General features: G+C 53.9%; 1 protein-coding gene across 4 annotated transcripts in view; it reads right to left on the bottom strand.

Moving 5' to 3' along the window:
* Positions 1-22009, bottom strand: part of MYH11 (myosin heavy chain 11) — a 123723-nt gene that overhangs the window by 16284 nt on the left and 85430 nt on the right. For all 4 annotated transcript variants that reach the window (XM_058711063.1, XM_058711064.1, XM_058711061.1 and 1 more), the window contains 15 exons: positions 20736-20909; positions 18843-18957; positions 16238-16431; positions 14801-14922; positions 14622-14691; positions 14297-14457; positions 12575-12683; positions 9955-10086; positions 9656-9862; positions 8617-8754; positions 7406-7529; positions 6868-7039; positions 5059-5271; positions 3461-3605; positions 819-1025 (listed from right to left, as the gene is read on the bottom strand). In XM_058711063.1, the coding sequence (XP_058567046.1) occupies positions 819-1025; positions 3461-3605; positions 5059-5271; positions 6868-7039; positions 7406-7529; positions 8617-8754; positions 9656-9862; positions 9955-10086; positions 12575-12683; positions 14297-14457; positions 14622-14691; positions 14801-14922; positions 16238-16431; positions 18843-18957; positions 20736-20909 (2283 nt within the window). The remainder of the gene's footprint in view (positions 1-818; positions 1026-3460; positions 3606-5058; positions 5272-6867; positions 7040-7405; positions 7530-8616; positions 8755-9655; positions 9863-9954; positions 10087-12574; positions 12684-14296; positions 14458-14621; positions 14692-14800; positions 14923-16237; positions 16432-18842; positions 18958-20735; positions 20910-22009) is intronic.

Raw genomic sequence — 22009 nt, 5'->3', positions numbered from 1 at the left:
AAAGAAATCCTACTTAATGCTCCCCCCGCCCTCTGGTCCCAGGCTGTAAGCACACCGATTTATCAAAAGTCTGCCTGGATCCCATGAATGGACGTCAGGCCAAGTGTCTAAGTCAAAGCTAACTGAGACCAAAGACCGAGAGACCTTGTCACTGCTCAGGTTAAAACCCATCAATGACGACTTGTCGCACGGAATAAAGATGAATGTACATAGAATAGGGCCTCGAAGGCCCTGTGTCATCTGGCCACAACCTACCTCCCTCGTCCCATCTTGTACCATGTTTCCCCTGCCAGCTCAGCTTTCTAGCGTCACTTATGTGGTCTCTTCTGATTTCCCACTAACCACTGGGCCCTTGCACATGCTGTCCCCTCTGCCTGGTAGACTTCTACTTATCTCAGATGATACCTCCTTCTTCGGGAAGCCTTTCCCGACTCCTCCTCCCGCTGGCCAGACCCCGCCCCCCCAACCCCCGCCCCAGTTATGTACAGTGTCATTTTACACTCACTCATGGAATTATAAATGCCTTTCCCTCCACTAGGTCAGAGTTCTATGGGGGCAGGGAATGTGTCTTTCTTGCTGATGTATCTCAGGGTCAAACATGGTGCATGGTCTACAGCAAATACTCATAGACTTGTTGAAGGAGCAGAAGAAGGCCTTTCAAGAGTGAATTGAGGAGGGAGAAGCCCTCCTCTCCTCGAGGGACCTTACAAGAGGGAACCAACTTGCGCTGCAGCCAAAGACTTCAGTTAGCCAGGGAGAGCTTCGTCCCCCCCCCTCAGGGCTGGCCCCAAGGGCCGCTGGCCATGCAGGCCGCTCACCTGCAGCTTGTGGACCTTGTCATTGAGCTCGGCCCGGGCCCGCTCCCCATCGCTGCACTTGGACTGCAGTTCCTGGAGCTGCACCTCCAGCTTCTTCTTCTTGTGCTCCACCTCCTGCTTCGCCTGGTTCAGGACCCGCAGCTCCGTGGCCAGGTCTGCGTTCTCCTTCTCCAGCGTCTGCTTGTTCTTGTCTAGGTTGGCCTTGGCCTGGCCGGGGAAGCACAGGGCAGGGAAGGCATTACAGCTGTGGCCAGGAAAGCGGGTTAAGAACCTAACTCTGTCACTGGTGGATCTTCCTCCTTCCCTTCCCCTCCGGTCAGGTAGGTGCAGGGACCCATGCTTGTCCCCTCTGGGGAGAAACGCAGCAGTGTGGGGGACACACGGTCACGGTGAGACATTTTGCATTCTGTTCTGCTAAAGCTCAAAGGTTGCAAACCAGCATTCCACAAGCTACATCCAACCTGTCGTCATGTCCCGATAGACCTATTCTTTGTTGCCAACATTTAATAAAGGAAAAAGAAAACTGCATTCCAGCGTTATTTTTTAAAAATGTAGTGTTGTGGGGCGCCTGGGTGGCTCAGGTTAAGCTTCCAACTCTTGGTTTCTTTCGGCTAAGATCCTGATGTCATGGTTAGGGAGTTTGAGCCCCACATCTGGCTCTACGCTGACAGCTCAGAGCCTGCTGGGGATTCTCACTCTCTGTCTCTCTCAAAATAAATTTTAAAATGTTTAAAAATAAAAATTCTAGTGTTCTCCATCATGACGGGTGGTGGTCACACAAATGCATACGTTTGTCGAAATTAGTTGAACTATACAGTTGAAACTGATGAGTCTTACTGCACAGACCTCAATAATTCTGATTTTCAAAAAACAAGCTAGGGGCGTCTGGATGGCTCAGTCACTTAAGTGTCCAATTCTAGATTTCGGCTCGGGTCACGATCTCACAGTTCAGGGGATTGAGCCCCGCCTTGGGCTCTGGGCTAATAGCACGGAGCCTGCTAGGGATGCTCTCTCTGCCCCTTCCTATCTCTATCTCTCCATCTCTAAACAAACAAAAAACCCCAAGCTAAACACAAACATCCTCAGTGGGGAAGAAGTGAGAGCTTTTCCCCTAAGACCGGGAACAAGAAGGGTCTCACTCTCACCACATTTACTCAGCATAGCACCGTAAGAGAAAATGTATGTTGTGTAGTGACAATTAGCAAATCTTCTTTGTCCAAAGAAGTGACACAGTGTTCAACGTTAGCATTCAGCTCCCACTTAACAAGAGTCCTTTTACTCACCTGGAAGGTGCGGGGGGGCTCAGTCTTGCCCTGCACTTTTCAGACACTGGGCCTAAGACCCCCCCTGTAGGAGGGTGGAAGACGGGGCCCGGACATCTGCATTTTAACAAAGGCCCCAGATGAAATGAAATGAACTCGTGTCTGGAAAGCATTGGAACAGTATCAGGCACATAGTCAGTGCTGCGTAAGGGACTGTTGCCACTGTTCTCTTGTACAGGAAAATTGGAGATTCCTCTAGAAGAGGCGGAAAGGTGCTCAGTAAACCCCCTCAGGGAAGAAGAGTGACCTTGGCTGCCGAGAGAAACCCAAACTGCCCACAATTTTTAGGTAATGCTGTGCCCATTTAGTCTAGCTTGGGAGGGGGGGGCGGATATCTAGAAAGGGCAGGGATCGCGGGAGCCATAGTGCTGAGGGGGATGCAATCAGATCTTTAGGGACACCATCCGGATGTCGCAAGCTAAACAGCTCACCCCTGGGAAGGAAACACAAGGAAATTCTCCCAAGGGAGAAGAAGTTTTGGGTGTGAAGCATTCAGACTCGGGCTACTTAACTGCCTCGAATCCCACACACCCCAGATAGCCAAGCACGAGGGAAAAGAACGACTAGATCCAGTCATTCTCAAACTCTGCCAGAGAGCTAGCTGTTTTCCTCCAACCTACAGGGAAATTAAGACGGAAAGAATGTTCTCCATCTTAAGTGACCCAGAAGTTGTTCTCAACTGTGGCTAAGCAACGGGGGTGGAGGGCAGGGTGTTGTAGACCCTGCCCCGGAGTGGGCAAGAGGTAGGCAGGCAGCTGCACTGCCTGGGTTCTAATCATGGCTTTGTCACTAGCTGTGTGACCTTGGGTGAGTCTCCTCACCTCTAGACACTCTTTTTTTTTTTTTTTTTAATGTTTATTTTTGAGAGAGAAAGAGAGAGCATGAGTGGAGGAGGGGCAGAGAGAGAGGGAAACACAGAATCCGAAGCAGGCTCCAGGCTGTGAGCTGTCAGCACAGAGCCCGACGTGGGGCTTGAACCCACGAACCATGAAATCACAACCTGAGCTAAAGGTGGATGCTCAACCGACTGAGCCACCCAGGCGCCCCCGCCTCTAGACACTCTTGACCTCAGTTCCTTCGTGTGTAAAATGGGCTCAAGAGTACCTACGTCATAGGTGGATGTGAGGATTAACGGATACGTGCACGGCGCGCCCTGAATGAATGCTGGCTGCCACCACGGTCGCGAGGCTCTGGTGTGGTGTGTGATTCGTCTCAGCACAGACCCTGATACGTGGTTATGTGAAGCTGTCGGCATGATGCTGTCTCACACACACACACACACACACACACACACACACACTCACACGAATCGCCACTTACCCTCTTGAACTGCTCCAACTGCTCGGTGAGTTCCTCCACTGCCTGCGTGTGCTTCTGTCTCATCTCCTGGACCTGCGCCTCGTGGGACCGGGTCTCCTCGTCCAGGGCCTTCTTCAGCACCGTCACCTCTTGTTCCCTCTTGGCCCTGGGCAGGAAGAACACCGTGGATGGCAGTCGGCCGGAAACCGGGGCTCACCTCCGACAGTGCCGTGCAGAGCAACAAGAGATCTCCGGGGACCCAGAGCTGAAGTCCCCATCATCAGCCCTCCCTGGCTGTGTGACCTCGGCTGAGTCCCCTAACCTCTCTGGACCGGGCATTTCCTCAGCGGCAAAGTAAAGAGCATGTCACCTGCCCAGAAACTCTCAAGGCCAGCACAAAAATACACTCTCAAGGCCAGCAAATAAATACACAGAATACTCAAAATCGTGTTGAAAAAACATCTGTGAATCACAAAAGGTTCCTCCAATATTAATATTAGCCAGGCCTTGACCTAAGTTCTTTTTTTTTTTTTAATGTTTATTTTTGAGAGAGACAGGAAGCACAAGGGGGCGGGGGACAGAGAGAGAGGCAGACACAGAATCCGCAGCAGGCTCCAGGCTCCGAGCTGTCAGCACAGAGCCCGACACGCGGCTGGAACTCACAAACGGCAAGATTGTGACCTGAGCGGAAGTCAGATGCTCCACCGACTGAGCCACCCGGGCGCCCTGCCCTAAGTTCTTTATAGACATCATCTCGTATAATCTTCAGAGTGACCCTTAGAGGGAGATACATTAATTTTTCCAGTTTACAGAGGAGAAATCTAAGGCTAAGAGATTCTTAGCCCATGTTGGTACATCCACTGTGTCATAGAGCCAGAATCTGAACCCAAATGATCTGGCTTTGAGCTCGTGCATTTGAAGACTACACCAAGGGCTTTTCTGTGTCATTGGCCAGGTGGGAAGGGGGCAGAAAACTGCTGGCTTCTGGGCCCAGGTGACAGGTGTGGCACAAAACCTGAAGTGCGGGACATCAACCTCAGAGTTAGCACAGCACCTGATAAAGGATGCACTCAAAATCCATTTGCATGTTTGTTGAATGAATAAGTGACCTACTTTCATTGAACTCAGCATTCATTACCCAACAAGTGATCTGTTTCTGTTCTGGGTTTTTTGGTTTCTTTGTTTTGGGGTATTTTTGTTGTTGTTGTTGCTGGTGTCTGTTAGCCCGTAGCAAATCTTAAGGACAAATCCAACAAATGTTATTTTAAGAATGTATCACAGGGGTGCCTGGGTGGCTCAGTTGGTTGAGCTTCGGACTCTTGATTTTGGCTCAGGTCATGATCTCCCAGCTCATGAGTACGAGACCTGCATCGAGCTCCACACTCACAGTGCAGAGCCTGCTTGGGATTCCCTCTCTCTCTCTCTCTCTCTCTCTCTCTCTGCGCCCCTCCCCTGCTCTCACACTCTCTCTCAAAATAAATAAACAAAAAAAACCCAAGGCGGTAACCGTAGGGCCCAAGGAACCCTGTCATTCAGGATCCGCTCTGGGTTTGCCCCTGTTCCACCAGCCACCTGATGCACGCGGCGGGGCGGGGGTGGCTCTGCGGCCGGTCTCCCACCTGAGCTCCTGCTGGGTGGCCGTGCTGTCCAGCGTGTCCTCCAGCTCCGTCTTGAGCGCCTCCAGCTCCTCCCCCAGGTCCCGCTTCTGCTTCTCGGCCTTGTTTCTCGCGGCCCGTTCTGAGTCCAAGTCCTCCTGCAGGTCTGAGATGTGACTCTCCAGCTCCCGGATCTTCTTGAGAGCGTTGTTCTTCTGAGCGATTTCATCGTCCAGCCTGCCAGCGACAGACCAGCATGGTGAAGGCCCTGGGGTCTCTGGCCCCCGAGATCTCACGGCATGGCCAAAAATTGTTTCCAGGGACCAGATAATCCTGTTCCTTGGATATCAAAAGCATGTTCCCCCCATGTCCCCGAGACACGGTGGACCCCTTCCTGCTAGGTTGGACTGCGTGCACATTAGGACTCGTCTGATGTCCACAAACAGTGGTGAGTGTGTGTGTGTGTGTGTGTGTGTGTGTGTGTGCGCGCGCAGAGCATGGCTCCAGACTGGCAAGGCACGTAGTACACAGCAGGTGCTTAACAGATGCTCTGTAAACATCGGACAATTATTTCTCCCTAGCAACTACTCGTTTTCCTTTCTCCTCTTTGCTCTAACAGTGGCTGAGTGCCTGCTCCATGCGAAGCAGGTGACCAGGTAATGCTCGGGGAGGTATTTAAACCAGGGCCCCCAGTGTGGGGGAGGCAGCAACCGTGGGTCAATGTGGGATGGGAGAAGCATCGTCCAAATGGCCGGGAGCACGTGAGGACTTTCATGGAAGGCAGCTCCCTCCTGACGCACGGTGGAGCCGGGCTCTTGTTTTGCCATGGTGGATGGAAAGGGAAAAGCGTGAAGAGAGGGCACAGAGGCAAGATTGCACAGGGCAGGGGCAGGTGAGATGGTAGGGAGCTTGGGAATGGGGAGCAGCTAAGAGAGAAAGCTAGATGGTCAGCTGGGTCCGGCTGTACGTGGCGGTGGGGGACGGCGGGGGGGGGGCCCTCTGAGCACCAAGCTAAGGAAGCCGGCCTTCCCTGCACAAGCCAGCATGGGTCTACGCCCCAGGTGATGTTTGCGGTTCATCGCCCTCACTCCCCCCGCAGCCCACGCTGGAAGAGATAGACCTGGCCAGGGGATCAGTCAGAATGTTCTGGGGCTTTCACCCCAGCCCCGCCTCCGCAAGACTGTGTGACAATCACGCGTTCCTTCACGTCCCCAAGCATGGCTTCCTGCTCAGTGACGTGGAGATCACAGCAGCGTACCGGCCAGGTGTGAAAGAACATACCGTCTGGAAAGACCCCGGCATGCAGCGAATAGGAAAACAACCCTTAGCTGGGGCTGCAAGATTCCCAGTATGAGGCATGAACCCAGCCAGGGAGAAGGGCAAACAGGGAATGGGTTCACCACCCCTTCCAAAGGACTGGTGGGATCTGGGGGCTGCTGCAGCCCAGGAGCGGGAGGAGAGCGGTGGGCAAAAGTCAGGGGAGACGGGCATTGATGGCAAGGGCCCTAAGAGGGAGGGGCAGGAGGCTCATCCGGGCCTCGGGCACTTGGTGCTTGACATGCCAGTGGAATGGACTCCATGGGCAACTGGAGATGACAGAGGCCTGGAGGTCTGAGGGGCAGACGCGGTGGGAACAGGGGACACACAGAGACAGGATGGGCTCGGCGGGGACAGAAGAAAGTCAGTGGCACTGTTGTGGAAGTACAAGCAGGGCAGGGGAGGCACCCGGGAGGACGGAGGCCTGCCTGGAGGAGGAGGAAGACGGGGCCCACTGTGGCCCCCGGGACACATGAACACAGGACGTCAGGATGCACCCCCCGCAGGCCGGGCTACCTGCTCAGGGCGGCCTGCAGCTCCTCCTCCTTCTTGGCCAGCTGCATCTTGAGCTCCGCGATCTGTGCCTGGAGGTCCGCTATCTGCTCGTGGAAGTCACTAGCCTCGCCCTCCAGCTTCCTCTTCAACTTCTCCAGCTCCTGCCGGCTCTTCTCCTCCTTCTTCAGCCGCACTGTGAGAAAGCCAGGGGCCCCCTCAGGAGGCGGCAGCTACCACAAAGGCGCCCGGAGGACAAGCCTTTCTGCTCGGCACACACACACACACACACGCACACACGCACACACGCACACACGCACACACGCACACACGCACACACGCACCCAGCCCTTCAGGTAAACTGTCACGGCCCAGACTGCTATCTTGTGGCAAGAAACTCAATGCTGATGAAAAGCCCCTTGACGATTACTGGCGTATTGGCCGCGGGAGCCTGGGGAGGGTTGTACCTCTCCTGAAATAACGTGCCACACTCAGATCTGCTCTCTGATCTTCCCAGCTTTACCACGTCCATTTGAAACCCTGTTGGGGGTGGCTGGGTTACCTTCCAGTTCTGAAATCATAGATTCGTGCTTGTTTTTTAGCTTGGTAAGGTTCTTGGCCTTTTCCTCCTCTTCTGCAAGATTTGTGGTTAAGTCACTAATCCTCTCTTCGAGGAGTTTTCGCTCCTTTTTGGGAAAAGAAAGAGAAATATCGGTAGCTTTTTTTGTTTCTCTTCTGCAAGACGGGCCTTTCACTTTTTGTAATTTCCAGATCAACAGTTGGCAGGGAACCCCCCACGAACACCAAGTGCTATGTTGAGGTTTAAAATGATAAAGAGAAGTTCCTTAACAGTAATTCCCTATAACCCAGTCACTTCTCATCTCGTGGGACCTCTGCCCCTCCTACTTCATGTTCCGGGCAGGCGTGCCCTCTTCCCTTATGACCACATGTCAGCTGTTCTCTGCCACAGGGCCTTTGCACAGATGGGACCATCTGTTGAGCTGTTCCTTCACCCCCCTTCCAGCCACTCTTCGTTTGTCAGGTTCCCACTTCGATGCCGCTTCCCCCAGGAAGCCTTCCCTGAATGCCTGGTTTCCATCCCTCAGTGCTGTATTTTTACAATATGGTGAACCTCCTTCAGAACCCTGACTGTGATGGTCATTAATGGTTAGGTGTATGATTATCTATTTTCTGCCTCACTAGAGTATGAGCCCTGCCAGGGCAGCGCCCTCCTTCACCATATAGGCCCTGTGCCCAAAACAGGGCCTGGCTCATGGCAGGTAGCCAGCTGACATCTAGCTCAAGGAACTAAAGGAAGCCCAAACTCGGTGGGGCTGGGGAGTGGTTATTGCCTAGGGGGGCGGCCTGTGCACTGCAGTTTACATGGGGAATTTTGGGCACTGCAAGTCCCCATCTCAGAAAGCCCTCAGTCCCAGACGAAGCAGGACAGCCGGTCACCCTATTACGGACTGGAAGCAGTCCACGAGAATGAGGGAGAGGCCCCCAAGAGTCAGGCACACGTGGCTGCCTTTGCACACCCAGGGGGGCTCCACTGGCACGGAGTTTCTGAGACCCAGTGCTGGTGGGACCACCGGGGACCCCGTCCATGGCCCACCGGTATCCGGACGGCAGTCAGGAGGCCGCCTCCCGCTGCTGAAGCCAGAGCCCTCTGCGTGGCCTCCGGCGTCTCGTATTTGGCCTGAAGAGGCAAGTATCCGGAGCCCTCGGCCCCGCGGAGCCTGCCGTGTTAACGCAGACGCTGGCCCCACTCACTTTGGACAGCTTGTTGTTCTGATCATCCATGACCAGAATATCGTCCTCCAGTTTCTTGATCTTGGCCTCGGCCGTGACCTTCTCGAGCTGTAACTTCTGCCTCGCAGCTTCCTCCTCCTCCAGCTGTTCCTCCAGGTCCTTGGTGGGGGAAGGGGAAAAAAAAAATCACAGCCTCGCTCACCCTAGAGTCCCTTCCTCGGAGCTCTGAGGACTGACCCACCCAGAAGCTGGGCCTCCTCGCCCCTGTGCTCTGCGGTCTCCTTTTACTGGAAATACAAGTTTTGGGAAACCACTTGGCTTCACGGGGCCTCAGTTTTCCCCGTCCGTCAAACGGGAACAGTAGATACCGTGGCCGTTTCAAACTATGTCCACAAATTCTTTGGTCCTCTCCCCTTCAGCGTGGGCCGGACTTAGCAAAGCGGTTCCAACAGATGAAATCGGGAAGAAGCCGCGGAGTGTAACGCCCGACATTAGGCTCTACGAGGCACCGTGCTCTCCTCTCCTCTTCCCTCTCCGGATCCACCCCTCCTTGCAGGGGAGCCAGCCGCTCTGCAGTGAGGACCCTCCGGCAGCCCCAGGGAGCAGCCCCCAGGTGAGGGACGGAAGCCTCCGGCTGACAGCCACAGAGTGAGCCTCGTGGATGGAGGGGGTGGTGTTCTCCAGCCCTGGGCTCCCGTCCCAAGTGCAGCCTCGTGACAGACCCTGAGCCAGAACCTCCCGGCCGGGCCGCTCGCAGACCCCTGACCCTGTGACACAACGGCTGCTAAGTTCTGGGGGGCTTCCTCCCGCAGCGATGGCTAACTGATGCGCCTGCCCTTCATGTGGGGTTGTGCCTGAGAAGGTTTTCGTGGGCAGAGTGCCGGGCGGAAGAGAGTGGGGGGGGGGGGGCCAGCCGGCCGCGGGCAGACGGCCATTCCTCTCCAACCCCCAGTCCCCACACCTGGCCAACGGGGACACGCGGGACCCTGCGATGAGGGCCAAGAGATTCGGACCCCCCCCCCCCCGCCCCCCGCCGCGGGCGGCCCCCGCGGGGCCTTACCAGCATCTGCTGGGCCATCTTCTTCTTCTCGGCCTGCAGCTGTTGGCCCCGGTCTTCCTCCTCCTCCAGGCGGGCCTCCATCTCGTGCAGGATCTCCTCCAGCTCCTGCTTCTTAGCCGCCAGGCGCACCCGCATCTCCTCGGCCTCGGCGTACAGCTCCGTCTCGGCCTGCAGCTGCTCCTGGAGCAGGCTCTTCTCCTCGGCCAGCTGCCCGCGGGGAGAAGGCAGGCGGCGGCTGAGCCCCGCGGGGGCGCGCCCGGCCGGCCGGCCGCAGCCCCAGCCGCGCCCAGTCCGCTAACCTGCGTGTGTCTCTGCTCCAGCTCCTTGAGCTCGCTCTCCGCCTTCTTCTGCAGCTCCTTGGTCTTCTGCAGCTCGTCCTCCTTGGCCTGCATCTCCTCCTCCTGCCGCGTCACCTGCAGCAGCGGCTTCACCTGCGCGCACGCGGGCACGCGTGAGCTGCGCTCAGCACACGAGGGACGGGCTCCCGTCGCGACCGAGATCGCGCTCCGCCACCAGGGGCGGGCGTACCCTGGCCCGCACCCCCCGGAGGGGGACCCCTGGGAACTCCCGGGGACCCCGGCGACACCTAGCGCGCAGAGGTCGGGGACGCCGCCGCATGTTCTAGAACGCACGGGGACGGCCGCCAGAACACAAGACGGTCCATCCCCGGACACCCACGGCACCGAGGCTGGGAAACCGTCAACTAGGGCAACGGAGAAAGGCGCCGAGCGTCAAGGAAGAAGTCTCCCCTTCTCCCAGGCAGTCCCTGCCCAGAGAGCGTTACTGCGGACAAACCAACATGTTTCCTTCCGAGGGGAAAACGAGAAAAAAGAAAAAAAAATCTCCCACATCCTACCTCCCCATCAAGGTCATTACGGGCCTTATCGGCACTTCCTGCCAGCCTTTTACCAAATACACCCGAGATCATGCTGCCCAATTTTATATGCTGCTTTCATTACTTTAAACTGTAAGGTGGTTATTATTATTATTATTATTATTATTACCCCATTCCGTTCTATCATCTTGACAACTTTCTTTTCTGATAGTGTCATTTTTGTCGAACAGAAGTGGTGAGGGGCGCCTGGGTAGCTTAGTCAGTTAAGTGTGCAACTCTTGATATGGGCTCAGGTCATGATCTCACAGTTTGTGGTTTCGAGCCCCACGTTGGGCTCTGCACTGACAGTGTGGAGCCGGCTTGGGATTCTGTGTCTCCCTCCCTTTCTGCCGCTCCCTTGCTCATGTGCACTCTCTTTTTCTCCCTCAAAAATACATAAAGAAACATTAAAAAAAAAAAAAAAGTGGGAGGGCGCCTGGGTGGCTCAGTCCGTTGAGCATCCGACTTTGGCTCAGGTCACGATCTCACAGTTGGTGAGTTTAAGCCCTGCATTGGGCTCTGTGCTGATGGCTCAGAGCCTGGAGCCTGCTTGGGATTCTGTGTCTCCCTCTCTCTCTGACCCTCCCCCACGGGAGCTCTGTCTCTCTCTCTCTCTCTCTCTCTCTCTCTCTCTCTCTCTCAAAAATAAACATTAAAAAAAAAAAAGTGGTGACAGAGGACATCCCTGTATCGTTCCTGACCTTAGGGGAAAGCTCTCAGGTTTTCTCCATCAAGTATGATGTTCACGGCGGGTTTTTCATATAAGGCCTTTATTATGTTGAGGTATGTTCCCTCCAACCCTACTTTGTCGAGGGTTTTTAGACAGCCATTATTTTTAAGAGTTAAAAACATTCTATTGAATTAATGAGTCTGTTGGGGCTGGACACTGGCATTTTGCTATTTTAAAGTTTCTTTTTAAAATTTATTTATTTATTTTGAGAGAGACAGAGACAGCATGAGTGGGGGCGGGGCAGAGAGAGAGAGAGAGAGAGAGAGGGAGAGAGAGAGAGAGAATCCCAAGCAGGCCCTGCACTCTCAGCACAGAGCCTGATGTGGGACTTGAACCCACAAAACTGTGAGATTATGACATGAGCTGAAAGCAAGAATAGGATGCTTAACCAACAGTGCCACCCGGGTGCCCTGACATGTTGCTATTTTAATAAGGCCATAACAAATACCCTGAATTTCTGGTTTTCTTTATTTCAGATGGCTTCCTTAGGACAGTGTTTCAGAAGTCAGGTCAATGAAGATGAACCTTTCCAAGAAGAAGCTTCCCCTTCCTGTTGTTCCCTAGGCTGACTCCTGACTCCTTGTGTTCAAGCCCTCACCTGGCCCCAGGGAATCCCCTGTTGTATAGACTCTGGCTCCTTCCCTCCACTTATCCCATTCCACCTTTAGGTATTTATTTCCGTGTTTATCCGCTCCCTGTCTGCTCGCCCGCTCAACTAGAACATTCATGAGACCAGAGCCCATGAGGTCTCTTCCCCCCCGCGGTACCCCCAACACCTCGCACATGCCTGGAACACAATGGGAGCCCGATCAATATTGCTCGACGAAAAAGCTTTGTGCCAATTTCCTCACTCAAGAGCACGTAAGAGGAGGCTGTGTCTGTCACAGATTGTCTGTCACCACTTGGCACAACCGTTCGTGACAGCTAGTGACCCGGCAAGAACAAGCTTTGTCCCCAGAGGAGCACACAGTGGATACCCCAACAACCTGGAAGGATCTCCAGGGGAGGGTGCTTTGTGAAAAAGCCAGTCCCCACGATGACATACCGGAGGGCTCCATTTATGTAACATTCTAGAAATGGCCACATCACGGTAACGGAAAACGGATGAGCGGTGACAGGACTATGGCGGGGAAGTGGGTGTGGCCATGAATGAGCCACACGAGGGGGTCCCTGTGATGATGGAAATGCTCTGGATCAAAGCCAAGGTCATTCAAGGTCAACAGCCCCGCTTCAGGAGCATCTGGAGGGGACAGCCCGGGCTGAGCGTCCCCAGAGTGGGGCGGTGGGGGGGTGGGGGGGGGGGCAGAGCACTCACTTTGGTGAAGAGCCTCCACCACTGCCAATTCCTCAGCTTGAGGTAGGCCGCACAGTTCCTCTGAATCACCTTCATGGCTGTCAGCTGTTGCTGCCGCTTGGCGAAGGCCCTGGGGAGACGGAAGGGGACGTCGTGAGGAGCCCTGGGGGGCCCAGCACCCGCCTCCCCGTGTTGTCCATGGGGTCCTGTCCCACAGCATCCTGAAAGCAAGATGCATCTGCTGGGCATGTGGTTTTGTGACTCGTGTGGGGACACCCCCCCATTCTCTCCAGCTCAGGTTCTTTATATATATATACATATATATATATATTCTTTATATATGTATATGTTTATTCATTTTTGACAGAGTCTGAGTGGGCAAGGGGCAGAGAGAGAGGGGCAGAGAGGATCAAAGTAGGCTCTGCACTAACAGCAGAGAGCCTGATGCGGGGCTCGAACCCACGAACAGTGAGGTCATGACCTGAGCCCAAGTCGGATGCTCAACCTACTGAGCCACCCAGGCGCCCCTCTCCCACTCAGATCCTTCAGGAAGCTCCAAGCATCAGCACACGCACGTTGTCTGGGCACAGACCATTTAACTAATCTGGAGGCCAGAGCCCTGCTCCTTCATGGGCCAGGAAAACCCCAGCTCACAAAATAGTCTGGACTCGGGACGATGGTCCAAACTACACCAAGGAAGGCCATTCCTACACATCTCCAACCGTCCCGTGTCTTCCCCAAAGCTGAGTGTCTGACAAACCTCTTCTCTCCTTCGGGTGCATTTTAGAAATCTCAAATCTGACACCGAACCAGCGTTCTTCCTGTTTAAGGGCTGCTGGGTCTGCGAAACCACAGCACAGAGAGCTCCTTCCTCTTTCCCCTGCTCGGCCGCCATCTTGGAACATGGGTGAACTCTACTTAGTGAGGCTGGGAGGAGCAGCATCAGAGAATTTAGTTATGAAATTCAACAACGGAGGTCTGTCCCTGGACTGCAAGCTCCCCACTTCTGGCCTTGCCTGTCTTGGATCCACTTGGCAATGAATCAGCCCAACACTATCAGGGCTCTGCCGCTAAGAGCGTGGTCCGTACCTCGTGGTAACACAGGCCCTGGATAGAGAGCCAGTCTGCTAGCCCTGTTGTCCTCCTCTTTGGGATGTGAGTTTCCTTGAGGAACCTCAGCCCTCACGCAGACCCCAGGCTTCACAATCGTCCAAGACTCTGCCTTATGAACCCCTTTCGGACATGGGGCTACGGATGCAGCTCGACACTCTTTCCTCAGATTCTTTACCACATTCTCACACTTCTCACACGATAACCAGGCCCTGCTCTCAGCCCTCTTCATGCCACACTTCATGGACTCCTCACTGACAACCCCATGGGGCAGGTGGGAGTATCCTCATTCTCCAGTGGAGAGACCTGAGCCTCAGAGAGAGAGAGAGAGAGAGAGAAAGAGAGAGAGAGAGAAACTTGTCCAAGGTTCACCAGCAAGTAAGTGGGGAGCCACGTCTAAAACTCCAAGGCCACGATCTTACCCCCTTCCCGGCCTGCCCTTGAAACTAGTGTGTGTCTCTAAAGCCGCACCATTTCTGTCTCTGCCACCAAAAGCAGCCAGTCAGTCACGGATGCCTCCGAAACTACACCGTGTCGTAGAAGCAGGGAAGCAGGACACGAGGACTGAGAGCCTCTGGGAGTGTGCGCGTCTGGGCTGTTTGCCAGGAGGCGATACAGCATGGGGATCCTTACTTTCTGGCCAGGTAGCCACGACACATGGCCTGGAAAGCCATGATGACGTCGGTGATCTTCAAGTCTCGTTCCTCTTCCAGATGGGCCAGGACCCCCGTTCGGAAGAAGATTTTGCTCTGCCCAATTCTGTACAAGTTGGGGTCGAGTTCCAGGGCTTTGATCTGGAGGAGGAAAGGGGGACAGGTGTTCCCATTCTCAGCTGGGACACGGGGCCTACGTGAGGCATGTTAAGGAGGGTCCCGCCCCCACGAGCTCCTGGCGACGCCGCCAGGGGCCGGGAGGTTTGCCGTCGGACTTCTGGGGAGGGGCTGGGGGCAGGGCTCACCATGAGAATGCAGGCCTGCTTCCCGTCCATGAAGCCTTTGGGAATGGCGTTGGCAGCCAGGATCTCGTAGCTGGAGACACAAGGGCGGGTGTCACTGACCCAACGCCTCCCCTCCCCCCGGCCTGGCTCACACGGCCCCTGTACCCCCACCCCACCCCGTGCCTGCCCGGCGGGCTCACCGCTGGCGAAACTCCTGGAAGACGATCCTGTTGGGGAAGCCCTGACGGCAGATGCGGATGCCTTCCAACACCCCGTTGCACCGCAGCTGCTCCAGCACCAGAAAGGCGTCCAGCTTGCCCGACTGCGAGGACAGGGAGGCCAGTGGACCCCTGGGGCCGGGACTCCGGGAGCAGCGAGCCCCGAATCTCAGGCCTGGGGTCCCACCTCATCAGGCCCACAAGAGGTCTCTCTGGTTCTTGGTGACACCAGCATCATGTGGCTGGACACTGCGGCTTTCTCCTCGTCACCTCTCCTTCCTCAGTTCGACAGCAGCGACCTCCCAAAGAACTCCCAACAGACCCGCTTCTCTCCACTGCCATCCGCTCACCCCCAGAGCACCCCGCCTGCTTCCCACTGTTGTCTTGCCTCCCCCCTGCAACCTCTCATACCCCTTCTCTAATGTCAGTCGGATCGTGACATACCCCTGCTTTCAAAAGCCCCCATTGGCATCCTCTGGAAGGAAGGCCAAGCTCGGGGCAACCCACAAGGACCAGCCCCTGCCAAGTGATTCAGCCCTGTCTCTCCCCAATCCCGGCCTCACACCATCACACGTCAGCATGAAACAATGACCTACCTAGTGTTTCCCTACCTAGACCCTTCGTTTCTCAACTCGCACCTTTGCTTCTGCTAGTCCCTCTACCTAGGATGCCTGCCCCACCTCACCAAGGGGATCCCTCCTCCTTCCCGAGGCAGGTTTCTCAGAGCCCTGAGGCTGGAGTGGAAGCCCAGCTACACGTTGTTCTCATAATTTACCATGTTACACTGTGATAGCAGCTCATTTGTCTCTCTCTCCCACTGGATCTCCCATAACATCAGCACCACTGGCACCTGGGGCTGGACTGGTCTCTGCTTTTCCATCCGTGAGGGCCGCCCGGTGCACCACAGGGTGTTTAACAGCATCCCTCCCTGGCTTCTATGCACTGGATGCAAACAGCAGCTCCCTCCCAGTTATGACAACCAACAGTGTCTTCAGACATGGCCAAACATCCCCTGGGGGACACGACCGCCCCAGCCGAGCACCCCTGCACTAGATCACGATGCGAACCTGCAGGCAGGGACTGCAGTTCATCCAGCACCGTATCCCCAGCATCCGACACAGGTGCAGCTCAGTAAATATTGACTGGAATAACGAACGCGTGAGGGACCTGATGCCGTGGTCAGCAACTCCAGGGCTGAAAGCCCCTTCTGTTCCCTTGCTTTCCTTTGTCTCCAGGATGCGGAATGGGTACCAAATTCAGACAACCTGCCATCCATGTCAGACGGAGCCCTTGGGGTATGGAGGGAAGCTTTCCTCCTGCCCCTTTACCCCGGTCTGCTTCTCCCTTTCCCAAAGCTGCCGGACGCTAGCCCCAGGGAGGACCTTCTGACCACCCAAGGAGCCGGGCAGGGGGCCTCACCCTCTTCTCGTGGTTGGGGATGATGCAGCGCACAAAGTTGGGTGTGGTATTGCGCAATGTGGTCATCAGCTTCCCCAGCTGCTCTTTGTACAGCTGCCCCACCGTGCGGAACATGCCCTTCTTGGTCTTGGAGGCGCTGGGCAGTGAGCTCTCGGTCATCTTGGCCATCTGGTCCAGGCCCACAATGCGGTCCACTGTGGGGCACATTAATGTTGGTGTCAGCCTCTGGCCCACCCAGGAGCCCTCAAACCCCCACAACAGGCCACAAGACCAGAGTGTGGAGACCCCAAGTCCTCTGCTCCCTCCTGGGGAGCACCACCCCCTTCTTTCCTTTGCTGGCCAACACCTTTCCTCTGGCAATAGGTAAAGGGAGGTTGCAGAGGATTGCTTTCTGTGTATTGTCTATTTGGGAAATCCTGAAAGCCCCTGAAAGCCCAAATTCTCTCTGATGTTGTCACAGAGACCCAGGAATAAATCCTGCTCATGCCATGGCCTTGGCCTGGTGCCATTTTGTGCCTCAGTTTCTCCTTCTACAAAATGGGGGTAGTAAGAGCATCTACTTTACAGGGCAGGAGTAAGTGAATAAGGCATGGAGAGCATTTACCCCTCCTGCCTGCCTTCAGTCCTTCATCTACCAACAAATGTTTTTTGAGAGCCTATTATGTGCCAGGCCCCGTGGATATAGCCATGAACAAAGACCCTGTGTCTCTACACACACACCCCAGCCCATACTCTACACATATTCTAATGGAAAGAGAAGGATAAATGTTATGTATACAAGTAATATTCTAAGTGGTGAGGCATGCTTAGAAAGATAAAGCAGCATAAAGGGGGAAAGAGAGTGATGGGAGTGATCTCTCTGGTAAGTTATTTGAGCAAAGGCCTGAGAGAAGTGAGTGAGTGATCAGGTAAATATCCATAAAAATAATATTCTGGGCAGAAGATGTAGTAAGTATTCCAAGGTAGGAATCTGGCACATTTACAAATGCTCAACAAAGAATATGTGGTGGTGTTGTTGCAACCACCAAAAGGTTCTTTTTCTTTCAGAACAGAAGGAGAGACTTCACCAGCCCAGTGGGTCCTGCGCATGCCAAGCTCAAACCACTGGCATTGCTATGAATTTCCCTTAAAGCGCTGCTCTTGCTGCACCCCATGAATTTTGCTAAGTTGTGCTTTCATTTTTATTTAGTTCAAAGTACTTTTAAATCTCTCTTGATAAATAACACACAACAAGAAAGTTCTTCTCTGAGCCACCTGTTACTTAGAAGTGTCTTGTCTAATCTCCATGGATACAGGGATTTTCCAGCTACCTTTCTCTTACTGATTTCTAGTTTGATTCTATGGTGGTCTAAGAGCAGACACTGTATGCTTTCTATTCTTTCAGATTCATTAAGGTGTGTTTTACGGCCCCGAATGTGGTCTATCTTGGTGGCCAGTCCATGTAAGCTTGAGAAGAATGTGTATTCGTCCATTGTTGGATGAACCCGTCTATAAATGACAGTTATATTCAGTTGGTTGATGGTGGTTCAGTTCAACTCCACTGGCATTAAGATCCTCCATTTCTGTTCCTTGTACTCAGGCTCCATGTAATAAAGTCTTGTCTCCTGCAAGACTTTGGGCTCCTTGAGAGAAGGAACTTGCTGAATCGGTCAGGAATCCCAGGGGGAGATGTCATTACCCCATCCCAGGGCCTGGTACATGGTGAGCATTCAGAAGACATTTGGCACAGCAGACCCCCACGTGCAGAATTCTCTACCACACCAAAATCAAGGGTGGCCGGTCCTATAAGCCCAACACCCACAGGCTCTGTGCCAAGGACAGAATTTGCTGTGGGCACCAAGGTCCAGAAACAAAAGCAGAAAAGCCCACTGCCCCTAACAGTCATCACAGCAGCTGGCATGTACTAAGCCTTTCCTATGGGTCTGGCAGGTGCTGAGCCCTTCACATGGATTATCTCTTCGCTGGTTCTCAGAGGCAACCAAAGTGTGGTGCCTAGAGCATCAGCAGTAGAACCTAGGAATGTGTTAGAAATGCAAATTCCGAGGCCCCACCTAGACTTGCTGAGTCAGAACCTCCCGGGGTACAGCCCAGCAGTCTGAGTTTTGACACGTCGCCCTGGAGATCCTAATACATGCTCAAGCTTGAGCCTCTGGTCTAATTCTACCCTCACAATAATCCTAGGAGAGCTGGGAACTATTGTCATCTTCCTGGTTTTACTAAAGAGGACACTAAAGCTTAGTGATGTCAAGAGACTTGTCCAAGATCGCACAGCTAGTGCAGGGCAGAGACAAGATTACTGTCTTTGTGGCTCCAGATGGGAACTCACCATGACCCTTGCACTACCGTTTCCTCTATTACAGCCTGTGCCTTGATTTAAGACCTTCCCCCTGGGGTCCAGGTGTGGGATTGAGGGGTCAGGGGTCACCACTCAGGAAGTGGCTCAATGTGTCAACAAGTCATCCCTGACACCCGCCCACACTGCCCTCTCCCCACCCCACACAGGCCCACCCATCCTGGGAGGAGGCGTGGGAACAGGCCAGGGGTAACTGCAAGGAGGTAGAGGACTTGGCATCCAGTCCTCCAGCGCCAGTAGGCAGGGCCTCACCGTCCTTCCACAGGTCGGCCACAAACTTGTCCGAGGAGGCATTGAGGAGGGAAGTCACGTTGTCATTCAGCGGGTCCATGTTCTTGGTCAGCCAGGCACTGGCATTGTAGTCCACCTGCCAAGGATCCCACCACTGGTCAGGTGTTTCTGCTTCAGTTACAAACTAAGGGCAGGGCCCACGGCCTTCTGTTTCCCTCCCGGATCCTCCCAGGTCAGAGCGGAAATGGCATTAGAGCCGCCATGATGGGAATCCGCAAACACCAGTGAAGAGACTGATAGATCAGTATGTTAAAGGGCCCTGTGCATGGTGGGGCATCAGCCAACAGTAGCCATTGCCGAGCTATCCTTGCCTTCTCTTAGCAAGCTTCTGGCAGCCTCCTTTCTGCAGAGCCCAGAAGGATGGCTGTGACCTCCTAAAGGTGTAGGGCTTTGGGGGATGGCAAACACTCTCCCTCACACCCAAAGATCTTCTCTCATGTGGAGAAGACCGGGCAACAATTAAATTACATTTGAGGATCTCATTTCCCATCTGTGATGAATGTAGTTTGGGTAACTTGGAGATTCTGATATACGAATATAAAGAAAAAGGATACATAGAGCTTTTTAAATACCTAACTTGAACACTGACAGTGGCCAAACTCTTAATGCTATTATTGTGACTGTGAAATGGAAAGAACTTGTAAAATAACTCTGGTGGGTTATTACGGGATGTGGGTTACTATGATGATAGCCAGGCCTGATGGGAGAGGGAACTAAAAAATATCACTTGGAAAGTAGGGAAAGGAAAAGTGTTACTCTAGGTGCTTAAGGGAACGTACACTCCCTTGAATATAAGGTAGGAGTTGGCAAGCGTTTTTGGTACAAGGCCCAGATAGTAAATGTTTTCAGTTTTGTAGGCCACAACTTCTTTGTCACATACTGTCACAAGCCATCAAAGACATTATGTAAATTAATGGACGTGGCTGTGTGCCAATAAGACTTTATTTACAAAAACGGGCTGTGGGCCAGATTTGGCACATGGGCTGTGGTTTGCCAACCCCTGGTATAGGGCATTGCCTGTTTGTATGCGGCAGTTGGGGGGCGGGTAGGGGAGAGAGAATAAAATACTCAGATTCTGCAAGCCAGACTAAGTTGTGTCTGTTCTACACTATCCAGGACCCTCAGGAGCTATGGGCGAAGGTCCTATATATTTACAGCTATCACATGATGATCATCATTATGAAGAAGAAGGAGGAAGAGAGAAGTAGGGAGGGAGGGAGGGAGAGGAGGAAAAAGAGGCAGAGGGGGAGTGGAGGAAGAAGAAGAAGGAGGAGAAGGAGAAGAAGGAGGAGGAGGAGGAGGAGGAGAAGAAGAAAAAGGAGAAGAAGAAGAAGGAGAAGGAGGAGGAGGAGGAGGGGAAGAAGAAAAAGGAGAAGGAGGAGGAGGAGGAGAAGAAAAACGAGGAGAAGAAGGAGAAGGAGGAGGAGGAGAAGAAAAAGGAGGAAGAGGAGGAAGAGGAGGAAGAAGAGGAGGAAGAGGAGGAGCAGGGGGAGGAGGGGGAGGAAAACAACCATCATCTATTTCCCTGGACAGCACAGGCACGTGATAGGAAACTCAAGGCTGTGATAAGGGAGACTTTTGTTGGAAGGGTGTGAAGGTGTGTTTATTGGCCATCCCATCCCAGTTGGCCCTTCCTGTTGGGTTTAAGTTGTAGCGGGAAGGATTCAGAGTCTATGCAAGAAAGAATTGCCTGGCTACCTTGGTTGGAATAGGTTACAGAGGTTAGAATAGATATATAATTATGTCTTAGGACATATATCTCTTACAGACACTCAGACAAATCATACATAGGACTCGCTTGGATTGATTTACACCAGATGGGACAGGGAGAGCCCTGGGGCCCATGGCTGGTACCTTCCCGGCATAGTGGATGATGGAGAACTCTGTTTTGTCCTTGAGCTGCTTGGGCTTCTGAAACTTGGGGTGGTTGCCCTGCTCCGTGCACAGCTTCTCCACGAAGGACTTGTCTGTGGCTTTGGGGAACCAGCACTCCTCGTCCAGCAGGGCCAGCACACCCGGAGGGTTGTTCTGTGGAAAGCACGGAGGGTGGGATCACAGCTAGGGTGCTCAAGCCTAGGGCTTCCCAGAAAGAGCTGGCCGCCGAAACACACCGTAGGCAGCCCCTACCTCTGTGACCGTATCTGCCTACAAAGATGGATTTATGGCTCCCACGCCTACAAGTCTATCCTCAAATGGCCCTGTGGCCGATGGACCCACACTGAGGACAGAAGGGCAGGCGCCAACAGAACGTGTGCAATTCTGCCCCCTCGTGGACAGTACACGCGGAACAGCACAAAGATCTCAGGCTTGAATTTGATGCTTTGCATATAAATTCACCTCAGGGTTCTTCTCTGTGGCCCAGACAGGCCAGGAGCACAGCCAAATTCACACCTGCCATTCACTTTGGTAGAAATGGTCTTCACTTTGCTAGAGAACTATTTCTTTTCTTTTTAATGTAAGCTCTACACCCAACGTGGGGCTTGAACTCATGACCCCCGAGATCAAGAGTCACATGTTCCACCGACCCAGCCAGCCAGGCACCCTGAGAACTATTTCTTCACTGCTCTGTCCAAAGCAGGCCTCCTTAAATCATTCTCCGCAGAGGCCTTATCAGAGAAGTTTTAGTGGCTTTCTTTGTCTGTCTTGTTTCTTGGTCTGCTCCTTCAGGAAGGGCAGGGACTATGTCCATCTTGTTCATGGTTACATCTCCGGCCCCTAAGAGAGGGCCCGGCACAGAATAGGTGCTCAGTAAATAGTCATTCAACAGTGACTTATTGTGCACCTACTGTGGCCATGGTTCTAGGAGTTGGGGATCCATCAGTGAGAAAAACAAAGACCCCTGCCTTTGGGAATGAATGAGTCAGAGAGGGGAAAGACAAGGAAGGGAATAGGGAGAGGGGAGGGGAAAAGGCAGAAGGGAGGGGAGGACAGGGGAGGAGAAAGGAAGGGAGGAGAGGGGAGGGGAAGGGGAAGGGAAGGGAGGGGAGGGGAAGGGAAGGAGGGAGGGGAGGAGAGGGAAAGGGAAGGGGAAGGGAGGAAGGGAGGGGAGAAAAGGGGAAGGGAGGGGAGGGGAGGCAAGGGGAAGGGGAAGGGAGGAAGGGAGGGGAGGGAAGGGGGAGACAGGGAGG

This window comes from Neofelis nebulosa, chromosome 18 (assembly GCF_028018385.1).
Source record: "Neofelis nebulosa isolate mNeoNeb1 chromosome 18, mNeoNeb1.pri, whole genome shotgun sequence".
Lineage (NCBI taxonomy): Eukaryota > Metazoa > Chordata > Mammalia > Carnivora > Felidae > Neofelis > Neofelis nebulosa.
The sequence above is the reverse complement of the archived record's forward strand: the minus strand, read 5'-3'. Positions and strand labels throughout refer to the sequence as shown.